This window comes from Cervus elaphus, chromosome 2, assembly GCF_910594005.1.
Source record: "Cervus elaphus chromosome 2, mCerEla1.1, whole genome shotgun sequence".
NCBI lineage: Eukaryota > Metazoa > Chordata > Mammalia > Artiodactyla > Cervidae > Cervus > Cervus elaphus.
The window spans coordinates 42,385,942-42,410,455 of NC_057816.1; the positions used below are offsets into that span (position 1 = coordinate 42,385,942).

At 38.5% G+C, this 24,514-nt stretch overlaps 1 protein-coding gene and 1 long non-coding RNA gene across 4 annotated transcripts in view; one reads left to right on the plus strand and one right to left on the minus strand.

Moving 5' to 3' along the window:
- The window catches only part of GRM5 (glutamate metabotropic receptor 5), a 597,259-nt gene that overhangs the window by 150,235 nt on the left and 422,510 nt on the right, over positions 1 to 24,514 (minus strand). For both annotated transcript variants that reach the window (XM_043876471.1, XM_043876463.1), the window contains exon 4: positions 23,921 to 24,156. In XM_043876471.1, the coding sequence (XP_043732406.1) occupies positions 23,921 to 24,156 (236 nt within the window). The remainder of the gene's footprint in view (positions 1 to 23,920; positions 24,157 to 24,514) is intronic.
- The window catches only part of LOC122676914, a 262,627-nt gene that overhangs the window by 145,593 nt on the left and 92,520 nt on the right, over positions 1 to 24,514 (plus strand). The gene's annotated exons all lie outside the window — the stretch shown is intronic.

The following is a 24,514-nucleotide window of genomic DNA, read 5'->3' on the forward strand; positions in this document are numbered from 1 at the left end:
AGTTGTAGGCTAATTACTTTATAATATTGTAGTGGTTTTTGTCATACATTGACATGAATCAGCCATGGATGTACATGTGTTCCCCATCCCGATCCCCACCTCCCGTCATCCTCCCCATCCCATCCCTCTGGGTCTTCCCAGTGCACCAGCCCCACACACTTGTCTCATGCATCCAACCTGGGCTGGTGATCTGTTTCACCCTTGATAGTATACTTGTTTCAATGCTGTTCTCTCAGAACATCCCACCCTCACCTTCTCCCACAGAGTCCCAAGTCTGTTCTGTACATCTGTGTCTCTTTTTCTGTTTTGCATATAGGGTTACTATTACCATCTTTTTAAATTCCATATATATGCATTAGTATACTGTATTGGTGTTTATCTTTCTGGCTTACTTCACTCTGTATAATGGGCTCCAGTTTCATCCATCTCATTAGAACTGATTCAAATGAATTCTTTTTAATGGCTGAGTAATATTCCATGGTGTATATGTACCACAGCTTCCTTATCCATTCGTCTGCTGATGGGCATCTAGGTTGCTTCCATGTCCTGGCTATTATAAACAGTGCTGCGATGAACATTGGGGTGCACGTGTCTCTTTCAGATCTGGTTTCCTTGGTGTGTAGGGCATGCCACTTTAAAAGGCAAGAGCACAATCAGTGAAGAGGCTGGAGCATAGATTTCATGTGTCTAAGGAATTAAAGAGGAGACATGAAAAATGTAAATGATGAAGTTGAAGAGTTTTGACTGGAGCAGAGGAGCTGGGATTCCTTTTTGTAGCAACTGCAGAACCAAAGATCTTTAAAAATGGAAGTAACGTGATAAAACCTGTTCTTTACATGGACAGTTTAAGGACTAGTTTTCAGCATAAAAGGCAGGAGGAAAAAGCCAGTATCAATCTAGAGGAGTGGGATGAGGTGGGAGGTGGCAGGGAGGTTCATGATGGAGGGGATATATTATACCTATGGCTGATTCATGTTGATGTATGGCAGAAACCAACACAATATTGTAAAGCAATTATTCTCCAATTAAAAAGACATACATTTAGGTTTTTTTAAAAAAGAGAGACGATTCAATAGGGAGCTTATTCTAATTCCTGAGGTGAAAGATGATGAAAATCTAAGCCACAGCAATAGTATAAAGATTTGAATTCAGGCAGCAATGTAAAGGAGGGAACAGATGTGGAAGGTGTTCAGATAGAAGAATTCTTAGTATTTGGTCACCAGTTGTTGGTGAAGATGACAGAGGGGATACAGGAGGATCCCTTAGTCCCACATCTTGGGAGACAGAGTGGATGAGTGTATCATCTACTTAAATTGGAGAGGCGAACAGAAGGAGCTCAAACTTTGGGGCCATGGTTGGAAAAGTTATAATGAGATTAGTTTTGGACACATAAGTTTGAGATGCTCTCAGGATATGGAGGTGAGAATGTTTGTGTGTTAATGTCATAACACCACTGGAAGTTACCAGAGTTGACAGGGAGAAATCATAGCAAGGAGACGGTAAATGAATGTGAGTGGGTGACAGAGTATAACTGTAAAGGAAATAGTCCTTAAATTGGTCCCAAAATAGAACAGCATACTGTTACTAGAAAACAGTTTTATTTTAATTCTCTAGCTCTTCTTACTGGGTTACTTAAGTGAACAACTAGGAGAATTAAATTATATTCTTAATGCTTTTATTAATATTCATTTAATTTATAATTTAACTGACATAATTATGCATTTCAAGTTTACTGAAATCAGGCTCACTGTTACCAGTAGATAAAGCTGTGTTCTAACAATACCATATAGTTTAAGTTTCTGAATGCTTAAAACAAAGTTGACAAAAGTATAAGCATTATAGACATTATAAGCTACAAGTTTTATTTAGACATCAAAATTGGGATGGGGTGGTCGCAATTAATAAAGAGTAGAGGAGGAACTTGTGGTGTTAGGTAGAATGGAGAAGAAAGCAAATGAACATTCTTTCACTGTTATGCAATACAATACAGTTACTGTGCAGTAATTTAAAAGGTCCAAAATGCAAAAACCAAAAAAATTAAAGGCAATGAGGATGTATAGAAGCAACAAAGTTCAAATGAACTAACAGAGAGGAAACCTGTAAAAGTGGACAGGGGTCACCAGTTGCTTTATTGTCTGAGTGTACTAAGTCGCTTCAGTTGTGTCCTACTCTTTGTGACCCCATGAACTGTAGCCCACAAGGCTTCTCTGTCTGTGGGATTTTTCCAGGCAAAAATGCTGAAACGGGTTGCCATTTCCTCCTCCAGGGGCTCTTCCCAACCCAGGGATCTAACCTCCTACGTCTCCTGCATTGGCAGGTGGGCTCTGTACCACTAGCTTCACCCAGGAAGCCTCTTTACTGTTGGAGAGTATCTGCAGATTCTGAACCCAGGCTGATGATCCAGCTTGGTTTAAATGAAGGGTCATTAGTTTCCTAAGTTTTCCATACAAAGTGCCACAAAATAGGTAGCTTAAAGCAACAGAAATTTATTCTCTCCCAGTTCTAGATGCTAGAAGTCTGACATCACAGGGGGAGCAGGGCCTTACTCCTCTGAGACTCTGCGTAGACTCTCCCTTGCCTCTCCTAGCTTCTGGTGGTGGCTGTTAATCCTTAGCATTCCTGAGCTTTTTGGTTGCATCACTCAAGCTCCCACTGTGTCTTCCCATGCCACTTTCCCTCTGTATCTCTCATCTCTGTGTCCCTTCTCTCTTTCTCTCTCTCTCTAATGATTTATTTATTGGCTGCATGTGGGCTTTCTTTGGTTGTGGCGAGTGGGGGCTACTCTCAAATTTCACTGTGAGAGCTTCTCATTGCAGTGGCTTCTCTTGTTGGGAGCATGGGCCCTAGGATGAGCAACCTTCAGTAGTTGCAGTGTGCTGGCTCAGCAGTTTGTCTCCCAGGCTCTAGAACGCAGGCTCAGAAGTTGTGGCGCATGGGTTTAGTTGCCCCATGGCATGTAAGATCTTAGTTCCCAGACCAGGGATTGAACCACTAACCCCTGCATTGGCAGGCAGATTCCTAACCACTGGACTGCCAGGGACATCCCTGTCCGTTCTCTTCTTTTTGTCATATTGAATTACAAGCCCATCCTCCTTCAGTCTGACCTCATTTTAACTAATTACACCTACAGTAACACTATTTCTAATGAAGTCACATTCTGAGATTCTGGGAAAGGATTTGAATTGGGGTTGAGAGAGGGGGAGGTATAACTGTACCTAGTATATGACACTACTGGAAGAAAGAAACTCAAAAAATGTTTGGATATTGAAATGATGTGATGTGTGAATTTGTAAACTTCAGGAGACCTAAATGCACGATAGTCATTTGACCTCATGCTTCACTTGCTGATTCTGGAAGCTGCATGAGAGGCTCATGACTTTGAAAGAGAAGAATGAAATCTTACACTGTTTTGTAATATTTGGAAGGAAAGCACCACTTGAGGAATGAAAACTGCTCAAACTTCCATTAGGTTTATACTCATGCTCTATTTTGAAACATTATGGTGTAGGAGGTTAGAGGACAAAACTAAAAAATATAAAAATCTAAGTCATCCAGGTTAGGGGATATGTTCACTAGTTGTTGTTGCTCAGTTGCCAAGTTGTGTCTGGTTCTTGTGACCCCTTGGACTGTAGCCCACCAGGCTCCTCTGTCCAAGGGATGCTTCAGGCAAGAATAATCGAGTGGGTTGCCATGCCCTACTCCAGGGGATCTTCCTGACTCAGGGATGGAAACGTTGTCTTCTGCATTGGCAGGCAGATTCTTTACCACTGAGCCACCAGGGAAGCCCTTGTGCTAGCCAGACTCTCAATTAAAATTCCATGCCAGCTGTCCTGTAACGATATTCTTAATAAGATGTTGATTGCTTCTGTCTTCTGCTGCAACCTACTCTATCTCAGTTACTTTGAATCTGGAAAAGGCAAACCATCACTGGGGGAAAAGTAAAATCCAGTCCATATGGTTACTTTATATTCAATATCTGGCATTTAAAAAAAATACTGTGATGGTCAAGAAGCATAAAAGGTAACCAGTAACTGAGAAAAATAAGTCAGTAGAAGTAGACTGACAGAAGATCTTGAATGTCATAGTTTGAAGAAAAGGACCTTAAAGTATAATCAATATGTTCAAGCAAACTGAGTAAAGGACTGAAAAATGAAGGAGGAGAACTTCAACAGAAAATTTGAAATTATAGAAAGAATTAAGTAGGCATTCTTGGATTGTAAAATGCCATATCTGAAATTAAGAAGTTTTTATTATGGTTAACAGCAGACTGGTCATAGGAGAAGACATGATCAGTGAAATCAAAGAAAGAAAAGCAGAAAAATGGCAAACTGAAACACAGAGAGAAAGAAAGAGAGTCCAGAGAAAATGTCACACGTGAGACAGTCAAATGGTCTAATGCAGGTGTAACTGGTACTATAAAGAGCAGAGAGAGAAATGTGGCAGAAGGAAAATGTTCCAGGGAACAATATCTGGTGGATTTTCAAAACAGATGCAAGTCTTTAATTCACAGGTTTAAGAAGTTCTAGAAACCCTAACAGAGAAATACATAATGGAAATCACAACTACTTTCATTACAGTCAACCAAAACATTTTTAAAAAGCCGTCTTAAAACCCTAGAGAAAAAGATATTTGCATCAGTGGAACAACACAAAGAATGGCAGCTAATTTCTCAATGAAATCATGAACTTAAGGGAAAAAAGGAAAGCTATTTTTAAAGGAAAAATAAAATTGAGAAAAACGTAAATGAGAAAACCTACCAATATAGCATACTATACTTAGTAAATATATCCTTCAAAAACAATACATTTTGAAATGTATAGAAATATCAAATATCAAATCAAATAGATCATATTTGTGGCTACCATGGGGGAGGAGAGGGGTTTGGATGATGGCAGTCAAAAGGTACAAACTTAAAGTTACAAAATAAATAAGTATAGGGATGTAACAGGCAAATTTGGCCTTGGAGTACGGAATGAAGCAGGGCAGAGGCCAATAGAGTTTTGCCAAGGGAACACACTGGTCACAGCAAATACCTTCTTCCAACAACACAAGAGAAGACTCTATGCATGGACATCACCAGGTGGCCAAACACTAAAATCAGATTGATTATATTCTTTGCAGCCAAAGATGGAGAAGCTCTATACAGTCAGCAAAAACAAGACCGGGAGCTGACTGTGGCTCAGATCATGAACTCTTTATTGCCAAATTCAGACTTAAATTGAAGAAAGTGGGGTAAACCACTAGACCATTCGGGTATGACCTAAATCAAATCCCTTATGATTATACAGCAGAAGTGAGAAATAGATTTAAGGGACTAGATCTGATAGACAGAGTGCTTGATGAACTATGGACAGAGCTTCGTGACATTGTACAGGAGACAGGGATCAAGACCACCCCCAAGAAAAAGAAATGCAAAAAAGCAAAATGGCTGTCTGAGGAGGCCTTACAAATAGCTGTGAAAAGAAGAGAAGTGAAAGGCAAAGGAGAAAAGGAAAGATATACCCATTTGAATGCAGAGTTCCAAAGAATAGCAAGGAGAGATAAGAAAGCCTTCCTCAGCTATCAATGCAAGAAATAGAGGAAAACAATAGAACAGGAAAGACTAGAGATCTCTTCAAGAAAATTAGAGATACTAAGAGAACATTTCATGCAAAGATGGGCTCAATAAAGGACAGAAATGGTATGGACCTACCAGAAGCAGAAGATATGAAGAAGAGGTGGCAAGAATACACAGAAGAACTACACAAAAAAGATCTTCATGACCCAGATAATCATGATGGTGTAAATCCTAAGAATTCTCATCACAAAGAGAAAACACTTTTTTCTATAAAGTATCTAAATTAGATGATGGATGTTTACTAAACTATTGTGGTAACTATTTCATAAGGCTTCCCTGGGACTCAGATGGTAAAGAATCTGCCTTCAATGTAGGAAACCCGGGTTCAGTCCCTGGGTTGGAAAGATCTCTGAAGAAGGAAATGGCACCCACTCCAGTATTCTTGCCTGGAGAATCCCATGCACAGAGGAGCCTGGCAGGCTACAGTCCATGGGGTTGCAAAGAGTCAGACACGGCTGAGTGACTAAACTTTTCATGATGTATATACATCAAATCATTATGTCATACACCTTAAATTTATGCAGCACTGTATGTGAATTATATCTCCATAATATAATGAAAATATATAGAAAAAATAAAGGGAAAATAAAGATATTCTGAGGAGAAAAAAATGATATAATTTGTTGACAGTAGCCTATGTTATAAAAAACACTAAAGGAAAATCTTCAGCCTGAAAGAATCAGAGATGAAAGCAAAGACATACCAGAAGGAATGAAGAAAAAGCATGAGTAAATCTGACTGTTGACCATTCAGAGCAATAATCATGACAAGTCAAATAAATCATAACAAAGTAGTATATAAAATACATATAAAATAAATTATATGGCAATAGCAAAAAAAAAAACAGTGAAAGCAGATAAATAGGTATAAATATTTGTAAGATTCTTGAATGTAAACAAGAGGCAACTTAACATAGTTTATATTAAGGATTCATTTATATTTATTGAAACTCAAAATGAATTGTATTGAGATGAAATAAAAATGTTCATAGAGTTGACAAAATAGGATAATTAAAAATGCTGATTAATTCAAAAGAAGGTGGCAATAAGGAAAAAAAACTAAAGAAAAATTGGATAAATAGGAAAAAAATAGCAAAGTAAATGGCAAATGAGAGAAATAGGAAACAGTAATAAGCTACACTCCAACTAGGTGATTTTCATGGTATATCTATCTAACAAAAGACTTGTATCCATAAGATATAGGAACTTTTAAAATATATATTAAGAAGTAATCAAGTCAAAGAAATATGCAAAAGTCTGGAAAAGATACTTTACAAAAGAGGATACCTAAGTTTCTAATAAGCATTTGAAATGGAACTTAGCTTCCTAATGCATAATGGAAATGCCAATCAAAATCATAAGATGATAATCCAACAGTAACAGAATGTTCAAAGTGAAAAAAGATAATACCAGCTGTTGTGAAGGGCACACAGAAACTTGACCTCTTACACATTTCAGTGGAAGTTTAAATTAGTTCAGCTAGTCTGGAAAGCTTCTTGATAAAATCTAAGAAAGCTAAGCATATGGTTAGCTTATAACCTAGCAATTTACAGGCATACAGTACATTTAACAGGAATTAGGATATGTGTTTGCCAGATGGTACATATAAGAGTGTTCATAAAAGCTTTACTTATAATACTTAAAACTGTGAATAACCTAGATTTCCATCTATAGGAGAACTGATACATAAATTTTGCTCTATCCATACAAAGGATCACTACACAATAATAACAAAGAATAAACTACTGATACATGTAACACCAAGGATGAACCCTACAACATTATTTTGAGGGGAAAAGGCCAGACACAAAATGTAACATATAATCCCATTTATATGATGTACAAGGGGAGGAGAAACTGATGGGCATGAAAAAATCTTATATTGGAGGAGAACAAGAAGGTGGAGGAGTAGGTGGACGTGGAGTACTTCTCTCTCCACGGTATATCAGGAATACACCTTCGGACGCAGATGTGTATGCAGAACATCAGCTCAGAGTGGACAGGAGGACCTGACCAGTGGAAAAGAATACATAGAACACGCAAAACTCAGTAGGACAAAGGAACTAGGGGGGAAAACGGGAGTGTTAGTAGGACTGGACCTGCCCTTGGTGGGTGGGGAAACTGAAGCCAGGGTCTGATCCCCACGTCAGGGCAATTGAGTCAGAGGAGAAACTTTTAAGGCTGAGAGTGAAACAGCTGATCTGTGGCAGCCTAAATGGAATGAGAATCAGACAGTCCTTGCTGCAGCCATACATACCCTGGGCAGGGACGCAGGTCCCCTAGAGGGCGCAGCGGCTGGGAGCTGGGGTTTAGGGATTGCAGAGCAATTCCAAGGTGAGGGCTGCTGTTGACTGTGGAGAGAAGGACTGAGGCGATCTGAGGGAGGAAATTGTAGTGGGAAATGCCTATGGAGGAAAGCCAGGCAGCCATGGAAGCAAGGCGATAATGTGAGTCACGCGTAGCGGGTGGAGCCATCACCTTAGCCTCTCTCTCCCCACATGCCAGCATTGGCAGCTGAACAATAGGCAGGCTGGCCCATCACGCGCCTGACATGCCAATCTACAGAATAGGACCCCAGCCAAGGGGGCCACTCTATGTGCCTGATGCACCAAACAACAAAGAAGGACCCCAGGCAAGGGAGCCCTCTAAGTGCCTGAGTGGGCAGAGCTACAGAGAAAGACTGGCCTAAGAGGCCTTCTGATCGCCAGCTATAAGAGACTGGAAGAAAGACTCTGATTCGGCCATAACTCCTGAAGTGGAGGCAGTCCGTGTCCCTGCACATTTGGCGCCACCAGGGTCCCCGCAAGCCAAGCAGCTGTGCCCCATTCACGCTAAACCCTCACTGGGGCAGACCTGCCACAGGCAAAAAAAAAAGCTTGCATCTATGCACGAAGGGTCACTTCGGTCATGTCCAACTCTTTGTGACCCTGTGGCCTGCCGGGCTTCTCTGTCAGGGGCTTTCTCCAGTCAGTAATGCTGTAGCGTATTTGTCAATACTGGTTTCCATACCCTTCTAGAGCACTATGTTTCTTACTGCCCTTGCTGCCAACCCCCTGAGTACCTGGTGCTGCCAGAACCCCTGAGACCCAAGCAGCTGCACCACCTCCACACCTGGCCCTCACTGGGGCAGACCCAAGTCCTCCAGGGCAGCCTCAGGAGCAAACCCCAGTGGACGACCCACATGCAGAGGTGGAAATAAAACCATAACTGAAACCCAGGGTCAGTGTGACTAAGGAAGAAGACCCAAAACCTTCCCATCAGTTGTACAAGCTGCCGATTAAATCCACACGATCAACTAGGCAGACTCTGTGTCTATGGAATATATAAAAGGCCTTTGAGAGCTCCTACAAAAGAAAACACACTAGCTCTGATAGCTGTGGACATTGGAGGCAAGAGCAGACAGGAGTAGGACCAGATTAGACTCTGAGCTGACACCACAGCGGGTCCAGAGACCAGTTCAGTGTTGGAGGGCATCCCGGGGAGGTGAGGTGGACTGTGACTCCCAGCGAGGGGAGGAACTCTGACAGCAGTGACCCAAGAGAAACATCTATTATTCTTATGTTTTGACTTGTTCTGTAGATTATTTTGGATGTTTTTTACTTTTTTCTTTTTCCTTTTTTTCCTCCCACCTCCATTGTAGTTGTCAATTTTATTGGCATGATGAACTGTAATTCAGCTTTTCAATTTTTTTTTTTCCACTCAGTCACATTTTTTATTGCTGTTATAAACCTCTGTCTCTACTTTGGGCTTTTTCAGTTCTGTGGAGTTCTCCTTTTTTTTTTTTTTCTTTCTTTCTTTCTTCTTCCCTTTTTTAAAAATTTTAATTTGTAAACCTATTATTATTTTTCTACATTTATTCCTTTGTTAACTTTTCTGCTGTTCTTTTCCCCTTGCAGTTAATCTTTAATGTATCTAAATGTTCCTCTCCCTCTATTTTCTTTGCATATCTATCCTTTCTTTCCATTCCTCTCCACATATTTGTTAGTTTTGTGTTCATTGCTTTATTCCACACTTGGCACCATGCTTTAGTTTTATTTTCTAGTTTGTGCATTAGTTAGTTTTGTCCTTAACTGGTATATGCAATTTTTGGTTTCCTTTGTTTGCTGGGTAAATCTATTGTACTTTATTTTTGTTGAACTATTTTGATTTTATTTATGGGTGTATATGTGTATATTCCATTATTTTAATTATTATTTGCCTGATTTGTAACTGCCGTGTGTCTGGGGTTCATCTTTGGTTTCTCATTTTTGGATATCTGACTTAAACTCACTTAATGCCATAACAAACCACTTGTGGAATCTTCATTCATGACCAGAGATCAAGCTGTGAGCCTTTGGAGTGGGAACACTGACTCCAAGACCCTAGATGATCAGAGAATTAACCCTAGGGAGTATCAAATAGTGAGAACTCACACAAAGGAAACCACTGAATACAAGACCCAGCATCACCCAACCACCATTAGCACCATTCAGGATGCCTCATCTAAACAAGAAACAAAACAAAAATACAAACCCAGATATCAGCAGACAGGACCACTTCACTCAGCCTTACCCATCAACAGAAACCAAGGGGAAGAAAGAACTCAACCTTGAAGCCTGGGAAAAGGAGACCTCAAACACAATAAGTATAAAAACAACAACAACAACAACAACAACAACAAAAACCCCAAAAAACAAAACATGAAAATGCAGAGAAATAACACACAAATGAATAAACAAACTAGAAACACAGAAGTCCAAATAAATTAAGAGGAAAGTACCTGAAAGAGAATTCAGAATAATGATACTAAAGATGATCAAAAACCTTAAAAACAGAATGGAGAAAATGCAAGAATCAATTAACAAAGATCTAGAAGAATTAAAGAATAAACATACAGAGACAAACAAAACAATTACTGAAATTAAAAATACTCTAGAAGGAATCAATAGCAAAATATTTGAAGCAGAAGGGTGAATCAGTGAGCTGGAAGATAAAATTGTGGAAATAACTTCTGAAGAGCAGAATAAAGTAAAAAGAATGAGAAGAACTAAGGATAGTCTCAGAGACCTCTGGGACAATATCAAATGCACCAATATTCAAATTATAGGGATCCCAGAAGAAGAAGAGAAAAAGGGTATGAGAAAATGTTTGAAGAGATTATAGTTGAAAATTTTCCCAACATGGAAAAGGAAATAGTCAATCAAGTTCAAGAGGCACAAAGAGTTCCATAGAGAATAAATCCTAGGAGAAACACAGCAAGACACATACTTATCAAACTAATGAAGACTAAACACAAAGAAAAAACATTAAAAGCAGAAAGGGAAAGGCAACAAGTAATATACAATGGAAACCCCATACGCTTAACAGCTGATCTTTCAGCAGAAACTGCAGGCCAAAAGGGAATGGCAGGATATAAAGTACTGAAGGGAAAAACCTACAACCAAGATTACTGTACCCAGCAGGGATCTCATTCAAAATTGATGGAGAAATCGAAAGCTTTTCAGACAAGCAAAAGTTAAGATAATTCAGTACCACCAAACTAGCTTTACAACAAATGTTAAAGGGACTTATATAGTCAAAAAATACAAGAGAAGATAAAGATCTACAGACTCAAACTCCAAACAATTAAGAAAATGGCAATAGGGACATATATATCAATAATTACTTTAAATATAAATGGATTAAATGCTCTAACCAAATTACACAAACTGGCTGAATGGATACAAAAACAAGACCCATATATATGCTGTCTACAAGAAACCCACTTCAGACCTAAAGACACATATAGACTGAAAGTGAGAAGATGGAAAAATATATTCCATGCAAATGGGAAGCAAAAGAAAGCTGGAGTAGCAATCCTCATATCAGACAAAACAGACCTTATAATAAAGAATATTACAAGGAAGGACACTCCATAATGATCAGGGGATCAATCTAAGAGGAAGACAACACAACTGTAAATATCTCTGCACTCAAAATAGGAACACCTCAATACATAAGACAAATACTAACAGACATAAAAGGAGAAATTGACAGTAACACAATAATAGTAGGAGACTTTAACACCCCACTCACACCAATGAACAGATCATCAAAACAGAAAATTAATATGGAAACACAAGTCTTAAATGATACATTAGATGAGATGGATCTCATTGATATCTTCAGGACATTTCATCTAAATGCAGAAGAATATACCTTCTTCTCAAGTGCACATGGAACATTCTCCAGGATAGACCACATCTTGGGTCACAAATCAAACCTCAGTAAATTTAAGAAAATTGAAATCTTTTTATCAAGCATCTTTTCTGACCACAACACTATGAAACTAGATATCAATTACAAGAAAAGAACTGTAAAAATACACAAAACACATGGAGATTGAACAATAAGTTTCTATGTAACACACACACACACACAATATGTTTCTAAATAACAGGTTATGGAAAATTCTGAAGGAGATGGGAATGCAAGATCACCTGACCTGCCTCTTGAGAAACCTGTATGCAGGTCAGGAAGCAACAGTTAGAACTGGACATGGAACAACAGACTGGTTCCAAATAGGAAAAGGAGTACATCAAGGCTGTATATTGTCACCCTACTTACTTAACTTATATGCAGAGTACATCATGAGAAATGCTGGGCTGGATGAAGCACAAGCTGGAATCAACATTGCAGGGAGAAATATCAATAACCTCAGATGTGCAGATGACACCACCCTTATGGCAGAAAGTGAAGAGGAACTAAAAAGCCTCTTGATGAAAGTGAAAGAGGAGAGTGAAAAAGTTGGCTTAAAGCTTAACATTCAGTAAACTAAGATCATGGCATCTGGTCCCATCACCTCATGGGAAATAGATGGGGAGACAGTGGAAACAGTGTCAGACTTTATTTTTGGGGGCTCCAAAATCACTGCAGATGGTGACTGCAGCCATGAAATTAAAAGCCGCTTAATCCTTGGAAGGAAAGTTATGACCAACCTAGATAACATATTAAAAAGCAGGGACATTACTTTGCCAACAAAGGTCCATCTGGTCAAGGCTGTGGTTTTTCCAGTGGTCATGTATGGATGTAAGAGTTGGACTGTGAAGAAAGCTGAGGGCTGAAAAATTGATGCTATTGAACTGTGGTGTTGGAGAAGACTCTTGAGAGTCCCTTGGACTGCAAGGAGATCCAACCAGTCCATCCTGAAGGAGATAAGTCCTGTGTGTTCATTGGAAGAACTGATGCTGAAGCTGAAACTCCAATACTTTGGCCACCTCATGCGAAGAGTTGACTCATTGGAAAAGACCCTGATGCTGGGAGGGATTGGGGGCAGGAGAAGAAGGGGATGACAGAGGATGAGATGGCTGGATGGCATTACCAACTCGATGGGCATGAGTTTGAGTAAACTCCGGGAGTTTGTGATGGACAGGGAGGCCTGGCATGCTGCGATTCATGGGGTCGAGAGTCGGACACGACTGAGTTACTGAACTTCGAACTGAACTGAAGAAATCAAAAGGGAAATCAAAAAATTTCTAGAAACAAATGACAGTGAAAACACAACAACGCAAAACCTATGGGATGTATCAAAAGCATTTCTAAGAGGGAAGTTGATAGCAATACAATCCTACCTCAAGAAACAAGAAAAACATCGAGTAGATAACCTAACTTTACACCTAAAATAACTGGAAAAAGAAGAAAAAACTCCACAATATTAGCAGAAGGAAAGAAATCATAAAGGTCAGGGCAGAAATAAATGAAAAAGAAAGAAACAATAGTAAAGCTTAATAATACTAAAAGCTGGTTCTTTGAGAAGATAAACAAATTTGAGAAACCTTTAGCCAGACTCATCAAGAGAAAAAGAGAGAAGAATCAAATCAACAAAATTGGAAATGAAAAAGGAGAGGTTACAACAGACAATGCCAAAATACAAAGGATTATAAGAGACTATTTTGAACAAATTTATGTCAATAAAATGGATAACCTGAAAGAAATGGACAGATTCTTAGAAAAGTTCCATCTTCCAAGACTAAACCAGGAAGAAACAGAAAGTAGGGACAACCCAGTTACAAGCACTGAAGTTGAAGTTGTGATAAAAAATCTCCCAAAAAACAAAAGCCCAGGACCAGATGGCTTTACAGTAGAATTCTGTCAGTAACTAGAGAAGAGCTAATGCCTATCCTTCTAAAACTCTTTCAAAAAATTGCAGAGGAAGGAACACTTCCAAACTCATTCTATGAGGCCACCATCACCCTGATGCCAAAATGACACAAAGACAACACACAAAAAGAAAATTACAGACCAGTATCACTGATCAACATAGATGCAAAACTCTTCAACAAAATTTAGCAAAGAGAATTCAGCAACACATCAAAAAGCTCATACACCAAGATCAAGTTGGGTTTATTCCAGGGATGCAAGGATTCTTCTATATACACAAATCAATCAATATGATACACCCTATTAACAAACTGAAACATAAAAAAACATATATTAATCTCAATAGATGCATAAAAAGCCCTTGACAAAATCCAGCACCCATTTATGATTAAAACTCTTCAACAAATGTGTATAGAAAGAACCTACCTCAACTTTTTTTTTAATACACCATAAAAAAAGGCCATATATGATTAAGTCTACAGCAAACATTATTCTCAATGGTGAAAGACTGAGAGCATTCCCCCAACATCAGGAAAAAACAAGGGTGTCCACTTTCACCCCTATTATTCAACATAGTTTTGGTTGAATCTGTAGTTTTTCTGCAATCAGAGTAGAAAAAGAAATAAAAGGAATCCATGTCAGAAGAGAAGAAATAAAGCTCTCACTGTTTTCAGATAATATGATACTGTACATAGAAAACCCTAAAGATAGTATCAGAAAATTACTAGAACTAATCAATGAATTTAGCAAAGTTGCAGGATACAAAGTCAATACACAGTAATCTCTTGCATTTCTATATACGAACAATGAAAAATCAGAAAGAGAAATTAAGGAATCAATCACACTCACCATTGCAACAAAAATAATTAAATATCTAGGAATAAACTTACCTAAGGAGACAAAAGAACTGTACACAGAAAATTATAAGACACTGATGAGAGAAATCAAAGATGACATAAAAAGATGGAGAGATAGTCCATGTTCCTGGGTAGGAAGAATCAATATTGCGAAAATGACTATACTAACAAATGTAATCTACAGATTCAATGTGATCCCTATCAAATTACCAAAGGCATTTTTCACAGAACTAGAACAAAAATTTCACAATTCATATGGAATCCCCAAAGTACCTGAATAGCCAAAGCAGTCTTGAGAAAGAAGAATGGAGCTGGAGGAATCAACCTTCCTGACTTCAGGTTATACTACAAAGCTACAGCCATCAAGACAGTGTGTTTCTGGCACAAAAACATAAATATAGACCAATGGAACAAGATAGAGAGCCCAGAAATAAACCCATGCACCTATGCAAAGGAGGCACGAATATACAATGGGGCAGAGACAGACTCTTCAATAAATGGTGCTGGGAAAACTGGACAGCTATATGTAAAAGAAAGAAATTATAACACTTCCTAACACTGTATGCAAAGATAAACTCAAAATGGATTAAAGACCTAAATGTAAGACCAGAGACTATAAAACTCTTAAAGGAAAACATAGGCAGAACACTCGATGACATAAATCAAAGCAAGATTTTCTATGACCCACCTCCTAGAGTAATGGAAATAAAAACAAAAGTAAACAAGTGGGACGTGATTAAACTTAAAAGCTTTTCCACAGCAAAGGAAACTATAAGCAAGGCGAAAAGACAACCCTCAGAATGGGAGAAAATAATAACAAATCAAACAACTGACAAAGGAGTAATTTCCAAAATATACAAGCAGCTCATATAACTCAATACCAAAAAAACAAACAACCCAATAAAAAAGTGGGAAAAAGACCTAAACAGACATTTCTCCAAAGAAGACATACAGATGGCTAATAAACACATGAAAAGATGCTGAATATTGCTCATTATTAGAGAAATGCAAATCAAAGCTACAATGAGGTATCACCTCGCACCATTAAGAATGGCCATCATCAAAAAGTCTACAAACAATAAATACTGGAGAGGGTGTGGAGAAAAGGGAATGCTCTTGCACTGTTGGTGGGAATGTAAATTGATACAGCCACTATGGATGATGGTATGGAGATCCCTTAAAAATACTAGGAATAAAACCACCATTTGACCCAGCAATCCCACTCTTAGGCATATACCCTGAGGAAACCAAATTTGAAAAAGACACGTGCATTCCATGGTTCATTGCAGCACTGTTTACAATAGCTAGAACATGGAAGCAACCTAGATGTCCATCCACAGTTTAATGGATAAAGAAGTTGTGGTACATATACATAATGGAATGTTATTCAGCCATAAAACGGAACACATTTGAGTCAGTTCTAATGAGGTGGATGAACCTAGAGCCTATTTTACAGAGTGAAGTATGTCAGAAAGAGAAAGATAAATATCATATACTCATGCATATATACAGAATCTAGAAACTTAGTACTGAAGAATTTATTTACAGGGCATCAATGGGAAACAGACATAGAGAATAGACTTATGGACGTGGGGAGAGGGGAGGAGAGGCTGAGATGTATGGAAAGAGTAACATGGAAACTTACATGACCATATGTAAAATAGAGAGCCAACAGGAATTTGCTGTGTGTCTCAGGAAACTCAAACATGGGCTCTGTATCAACCTAGAGGGGTGGGATGGGGAGGGAGATGGGAGGGGGTACATGTATGCCTATGGCTGATTCATGTTGAGGTTTGACAGGAAACAAAAATCTGTAAAGCAATTATCCTTCAATTAAAAAATAATTTAAAAAAATTTTATATTAATGGAGCATGTTATTGATTGGGATTGGGTATGAGAGAACTTTTTGATATTGTTGCTTTGGATGGTATTTACAGAGATATGTATATATAGATATAAAAATTCATAAAACATAAATTCACTTGAGTTGTATATTTTATATAATTACTATTAATATATATACATTATTCTATGACATACACACACCACACACATTAAAATGAAAATGCCTCAAAAATGTGTGTTGGGGGTGAAGTGTCCTTAAATAATAACTTGAAAACATTATTTTTGTCTTCTTTTTTTTGGATAAGAAATAACATATCATTCTGGAATGTTTGGAAAATACAGAAAGATAAAAGAAAGAACATTTGTATTTTTACAATTAATAATGAGAGTGAACTTTTCTCAATAATGAGTGAATTTTTCTAATGTTTATTAATGATTTCTAATTGTTCTGTGAAGCATTTGCTAATATATCCACTGTACATTTGTCTGTTTTTTTATTTTTATGTTTTAAAGTTGGATGGGTTATTCTTGTAAGAAAATAAATATTTAGACTGACAGATTGGCTTTTTTTCTCTTTTAACTTTATTATGTTTTTAACACATGGAATTTAAGAATTTTTATTTAATTAAAACCACCATGGAGAAGGAAAGGGCAACCCACTCCAGTATTCTTGCCTGGGAAATCCTATGGACAGAGGAGCCTGGCAGGTTACAGACCATGGGGTCACAAAAGCGTTGAGCACTAACTTAGTGACTAAACAACAGCAACATGGAAAAAAAAAACATGAAATATTCTCAGTCTCATATACTCTATCATTCTTTTTCTGAGTAAAACCTTCCTAATCTGTATGCAAGTCAAGAAGCAACAGTTAGATCTGGACACAGAATAACAGACTGGTTCCAAATTGGGAAAGGAGTACATCAACCCTATATATTGTCACCCTACTTATTTAACTTATATGCAGAGTACGTCATGTGAAATGCTGGGCTGGGTGAAGCACAAGCTGGAATCAAGATTGCTGGGAGAAATGCCAATAACCTCAGACATGCAGATGACACCACCCTTATGGCAGAAAGCAAAGAAGAACTCAAGAGCCTCTTGATGAGAAAGAGGAGAGTGAAAAAGTTGGCTTAAAACTCAACATTTAGAAAACAAAGATCATGGTATCTGGCCCCATCAGTTCATGGAAAATAGTGAAACAATGGAAACAGTAACAAACTATTTTCATGGGCTCCAAAATCACTGCAGATGGTGACTGCAGCCATGAAATTAAAAAACATTTGCTCCTTAGAAGAAAAGTGATGACCAAGCTAGACAGCATATTAAAAAGCAGAGACATTACTTTGCCAACAAAGGTCCATCTAGTCAAAGCTGTGGTTTTTCCAGTAGTCACATATGGATGTGAAAGTTGGACTATTAAGAAAATCTAAGCACTGAAGAATTGATGCTTTTGAACTGTGGTGTTGGAGAAGACTCTTGAGAGTCCCTTGGACTGCAAGGAGATCCAACCAGTCAATCCTAAAGCAAATCAGTTCTGAATGTTCATTGGAAGGACTGATGCTGAAGCTGAAACTCCAATACTTTGGCCACCTGATATGAAGAACCAACTCATTGGAAATGACCCTGATGCTGGGAAAGATTGAAGGTGGGAGGAGAAGGGGACGATTAAGATGGTTGGATGGTGTCACCGATGTGATGGATGTGAGTCTGAGTTGGCTCTGTGAGTTGGCGATGGACAGGGAATCCTGGCGTGCTGCAGTCCATGGGGTTGCGGGAAGTCGGATATGGCTGAGTGACTTATCTGAATTGAATCCCTCTACAGTGATTTCTTTTGTCTCCATAGTTTTCTTTTTCATACTTAACTATTTTGCTTATCTGGGTGTGTATGTGTATACATATACAAGTATGTGTGTGTATGTACATTGTGGTTTGAGGCTATATCAACTTTTTCCTTCTAGTTGTAGGAGTATCTGATTTCATAGGCATTATGGCTATTTAGTGGAAGTCCTCCAGGCACTGCCATTGTGATGGCTGCCTTTCTCAAAGATTGTTGTTACATGAGTTTTCTATTGTTTTACTTTTGTTATTGATACAGTCATCAATACTTTAGTGGGAAACCGGAAGAGGCTATATGAAAGACTGCTATCCAGGTGTTACTATAAATCATTAGTTTAAAGAAAAATAAACTGTCCTGGGAAAATTATACTAAGGTAATGTTAGTGGTTTTGCCATGATCATTGTGCTGTTAATATTAGTCACAATGGTTTTCCATCCAGATTTCTTTAAAAATCACCTAGCTGTAGTCTATTGGGATTTTTTTTTTAATTGTAGTGGTTTTTGTCATACATTGACATGAATCAGCCATGGATTTACATGTATTCCCCATCCCGATCCCCCCTTCCACCTCCCTCTCCACCCGATCCCTCTGGGTCTTCCCAGTGCACCAGGCCTGAGCACTTGTCTCATGCATCCAACCTGGGCTGGTGATCTGTTTCACCCTAGATAATATACATGTTTCGATGCTGTTCTCTCGAAACATCCCACCCTCGCCTTCTCCCACAGAGTCCAAAAGTCTGTTCTGTACATCTGTGTCTCTTTTTCTGTTTTGCATATAGGGTTATCATTAGGAGTTGGTCTCTAAGATGGCTCTGCTACTTATTCAGTGTTAAGTGTTTTCCTTAAACTTTCTGGTTACTCAGAGCTTTTCTTTAGCTCATTCTGTATAATGCTACTGCTAATTTTAGATTCAGATTCATCTACTTCTAGCACTTATATTTTGCCTTTCAGGAAGTTTCTTTAAAAAAAATGGCAGTTATTCAGCTATGAGTATTTCCACTCTTCCTAAAAAGTCATTTTGCTTTTTGAAGTATCTATTAGATTTGGATACTATAGAGAGTGAATACGGTGAAGATTTCTTGCCTGTCATGAATTGTAAACTGGAACTTACCTCTCCAACTCAAAAGTGGTTGTCTTATGCACACTGCTTGATGAAAGTATATTTTGGAACACGCTACTCATATTCAGTAGGGTTACAGAATAAACTACCTGGGGTCTTTTTGAAAATGTAGATTGGTGTACTGAAAGGACATTTGAGTAAATAAGGAAATATGGTCAAAAGTAGAGGTTACTGAATATTGAGGTATCTATTACTGCATTCCATAGTTATATACAAATAATCTTAATATTTATTTCTCTTTTTTTGTATTTTTGACCTATATGTTAACTATTATAAAATGCAAATTTGACCGTGATTTTTAAAACTGAAGTATTCTCTCTCTCTAGTGTAGCATGAATTTCCCTTGTGGCTCAGCTGGTAAAGAATCCACCTGCAATGTGGGAGACTTGGGTTCAATCCCTGGGTTGGGAAGATCTCCTGAAGAAGGGAAAGACTACCTACTTCAGTATTTTGGCCTGGAGAATTCCATGGACTATATAGTCCATGGGATCGCAAAGAGTTGGACACAACTGAGTGTCTTTCACTTAGTGTAGCATATAGGCTAAATATAAGACAAATATTTAGACAAATCTGAGTTTGATTCTCAGTTCTAGTGTTTTCCTGAGCAAGTTGTTTTATCTAATTCTTGGTTTTATTATCTTTAATGATAATGACAGTTCTTCTCTCATTGAGAAGAATAACAGAGGTATTACATATCCGTGTTCATCTTTATGTACAAAATGACACCTGTTGACAGATAAGATTCCACAGGGGTGGGACTAAAAGAATGCTTTTCCATAACTAGAGTGAGAATCAGCCCCTGAGCAGAGAAATCACATCAGGGTGCTCATGAGAAAGGCAGAGCTGTAGCAACAATTTCAAATGGAGAATTTTATAGAATAATTTCTATAGAAATAGTGTTTCCATGGAAATCAAAGAGTTTTTCAAGACTGTATGTCAAAAGGCCTCCAATAGGGGGGAAAAAATTAAGAGAAACAAAGAATTATTTCCTGAGAGGACATTTCAGACAAAAAGGAGTTGGGGAGGAAGAACATTAGTACAAAAGAGGGCGAAGACCAACGGGAAAAATTTACTTAGCCACACTGCTTGGGGGTTGTCACTAACTCCTCACTAAAGAGGAACTGGAAACAATATTGGATCTGCAGCTGACCCTCCAAAATGCCTCCAATGCAGCTACATAGAGTTATCTGTATACAATCATGGCATCAGTGCATAGAGGCTGTATGCTCCCCAAATCTCAAGGGAAGACAGAAGTTTGTGTCCTTCAGAAACTGGACAGACTTTTTGATGATGGCCATTCTGACTGTTGTGAGATGATACCTTGTTGTAGTTTTGATTTGCATTTCTCTAATAATGAGTGATGTTGAGCATCTTTTCATGTGTTTATTAGCCATCCATATGTCTTCTTTGGAGAAATGTCTGTTTAAATCTTCTGCCTAGTCTTTGATTGGATTATTTTTCTGGTATTGAGCTTCATGAACTGCTTGAATATTTTGGAAATTAGTTCTTTGTCTGTTGATTCATTTGCTGTTATTTTCTCCCAATCTGAGGGTTTTCTTTTTACCTTGCTTTTAGTTTCCTTCATAAGCTTTCCTTGCAAAAGCTTTTAAGTTTAATTAGGTCACAGTTGTTTATTTTTGTTTTTATTTCCATTACTCTAGGAGGTGGGTCATAGAGGATCTCGCTGTGGTTTATGTCAAAGAGGGTTCTGCCTATGTTTTCCTCTAAGAGTTTTACAGTTTTTAGTCTTACATTTAGGTGTTTCTTTAATCCATGTTGAGTTTATTTTTGTGTATGGTGTTAGGAGGTGTTCTAATTTTATTATTTTACATGTAGCTGCCCTCTGTTCCCAGCACCACTTTTTGCATTTAGGTTGGTTTGAATGTGGTAAACAAACCTAGAGCCTATTATACAAAGTGAAGTCAGAAAGAAAAAGACAAATGTTGTATTTTAACCATATATATGGAGTCTAGACATATGGTACTGATGAACCTATCTGTAGGGCAGCAGTGAAGATACAGACAGAGAACACGCTTTTGGACACAGTGGGGGAGAGAAGGTGGGATGATTTGAGAGTAGCATTGACACATATATATTGCCATATGTAAAGTAGCTGGCCAGGGGACATTTGGGCTTCCCTGATGGCTCAGACGGTAAGGAGTCTGCCTGCAATACGGCGGACCTGGGTTTGATCCCTGGGTGGGGAAGAGTCCCTGGAGAAGGGAATGGCAACCCACTCCAGTATTCTCGCCTGGAGAATTCCATGGATAGAGGAGCCTGGCGGACTGCAGTCCATGGGGCCACAAAGAGTTAGATGTGACTGAGCACACAGTGAGAATTTGCTGTATCACACAGAACCCAAAGCCAGTGTTCCGTGACAGCCTAGAGGGAGGGGTGGGATGGGGTGGGGACAGGAGGGAGCTTAAGAGGAAGGGGATGTATGTATACCTATGGCGGATTCCTGTTGATGTATAGTGGAAACCATCACAATATTGTAAAGTAATTATCGTCCAATTAAAAGTAAAATAAAATTTAAAAAAATTAAAAAAGAAACTGGATAGAACTATGAAAATATAAACTTGGGACAACCTAGATGCCCATCAGCAGACGAATGGATAAGGAAGCTGTGGTACCTATACACCATGGAATATTACTCAGCCATTAAAAAGAATTCATTTGAATCAGTTCTAATGAGATGGACGAAACTGGAGCCCATTATACAGAGTGAAGTAAACCAGAAAAATAAAGACCAATACAGTATACTAACACATATATATGGAACTTAGAAAGATGGTAACGATAACCCTATATGCAAAACAGAAAAAGAGACACAGATGTACAGAACAGACTTTTGGACTCTGTGGGAGAAGGCGAGGGTGGGATGTTTCGAGAGAACAGCATCGAAACATGTATATTATCTAGGGTGAAACAGATCACCAGCCCAGGCTGGATGCAAGAGACAAGTGCTCGGGCCTGGTGCACTGGGAAGACCCAGAGGAATCGGGTGGAGAGGGAGGTGGGAGGGGGGAACGGGACGGGGAACACATGTAAATCCATGGCTGATTCATGTCAATGTATGACAGAAACCACTACAATATTGTAAAGTAATTAGCCTCCAACTAATAAAAATAAGTGAAAAAAAATTGTGAAACAGAAATCACAGTCCTGTGTATTCATATTTTTTTCATGAAAATAAAACATAAAAACAAAGGACACGAATAAGCATCTGAAGATTCTGGACAAGAGTTAGCAGTAGTTAAAGCAGGAGAGAAGCAAATGTAGTCTCACACCAGGCTTCTGTGATTTCTGGATTTCACTGGGCAGTACCATCCCACACCCCCGCACTCCTCTCCACCATTGCTAGATTAGGAACTTACTGAGGCTGCCATGTTCTCATTTTTCCAAATACTGACATTTAAAAATAATCACAGATCAGCACTTACTACTTCATTCATTTCACAAAAGAAGGGACTGATAGAAAAAACATAGTATGGACGTGAACTCAGGAGATGCATTATAAAAAGTCCCTACATTGTTCCTATTTTCCTCATTTTGGTGCTGGTGACAGCTTCTCTGTAGACTGGAATTAGTTCGTGGGCTAGAATTTCAACCTTAACCTCATTGCTCCAGTACAGTCTTCTGTTCCAGCATCATGATAAAGGCATTATACCACCAACTACAACATTTCATTTCTTTGCAAATGCATATGAAGTGCTCGTTACACAATGTGGGATAAATCTGTCTTAGCAAACCCTTTATTGGTTTTAACAAATCTTAACCTTTGCACTTTGACTTACAGATCAATATTGACCCTATCTGGTTATTACGAGTCAAAATTCCCGTTGGATTTGCTACAAATAAAACTGACCAAGCGCTTTGTTTAAAATTCCTATTATGTCACTTACAACACCAAATTGCAATTTTTGTTGGCATTGTGATCTCCCTAACTAGACAATAAATCGCTTGAGGGCAGGATCTAGTTTTCCTCATCTTGTTACCCTTACAACTAAAGCAATGTTTGGTACATTGTGAATCCTCATAAAGAATTTGAATGGCTCAGCTTAGTTTATGTCTCCTGGAACATCATCATTATACATAGCAAATCCCTGCTGCTGTTTTATACTTTATTAATGGAAGTAGGAATTGGCTCCATCCTTCAGCATTCACTCATTCATTCTTCAGACATACAGGAAACCCTTGCTATGTGCCTTCCACTGTGCTAATTGTTAAAGATAATAAAAATAACCAGAATGTAGTTCTTGGCTTCAAAGATGTCAAGAAGAGTTCCTTTCTGGAGCTCACATTAGCTTTGTGGCAGACTGCCAATATCCTGAATGATAGAAACAGTTTGAAATCTTAATAGAGTGAACATTTACTCTCTTATGTGTTCTTATGTCTCCAAGAAGCAGCACCCACTGTACGTAACAGCCCTCCTTTCTCAGATGACAGCCGCTATCCTCATAACACAGTTTACTTAAATTGAAGCCTGAGCCTTACCCACTTGAAATGAAAGAATAAATCTGCTTACTATTGCAAGTCTTGTTGTATTTGCTGTTCTCCTGTGCAAACCCTTCCAGCCGGCACTGAAAGCGATGCTGCCAGAATTCTTGAAACCAAGGGTTTCGGAGGTTTGTTTCTGGCCGGAGCTTCAGATAATAATCATCAAACCACTTGACATCGGGAGACTGGAGCTTGATTGTGATTCCACCAACAGCTTCTCGTTGATAGCCATCTGTCACATCGTACCTGTCCGCCCAGCCGTCACTGTGGGGAAACAAAAACCCCTCCGCTCAGAACAGGTCTCGTTTGAGAAAACAATGCTGTTTGCTATCGTTTTGAAAACATTCGTCAGTAAATGGCACTCAGGCCACACTGTGGTCTTACATTATACTACGTGATTATTTTTTTTTTTTTTACGTGATTATTGAGATAGCAGCTTGGTAGGATACAAAGTGCAAAATACAGTGGACACTTTGCATCTAAGAATGCTAGAAGATATCAGTCTCACTTACCTTGAACTGCAGAGAATAACCTTATGGTTTTGGCAGAATTTCACTGGTTGTAAAACGTAGTATAAGCATGAAAGTTGTATATCACCGTTCACACTAATTACTGAATGTTT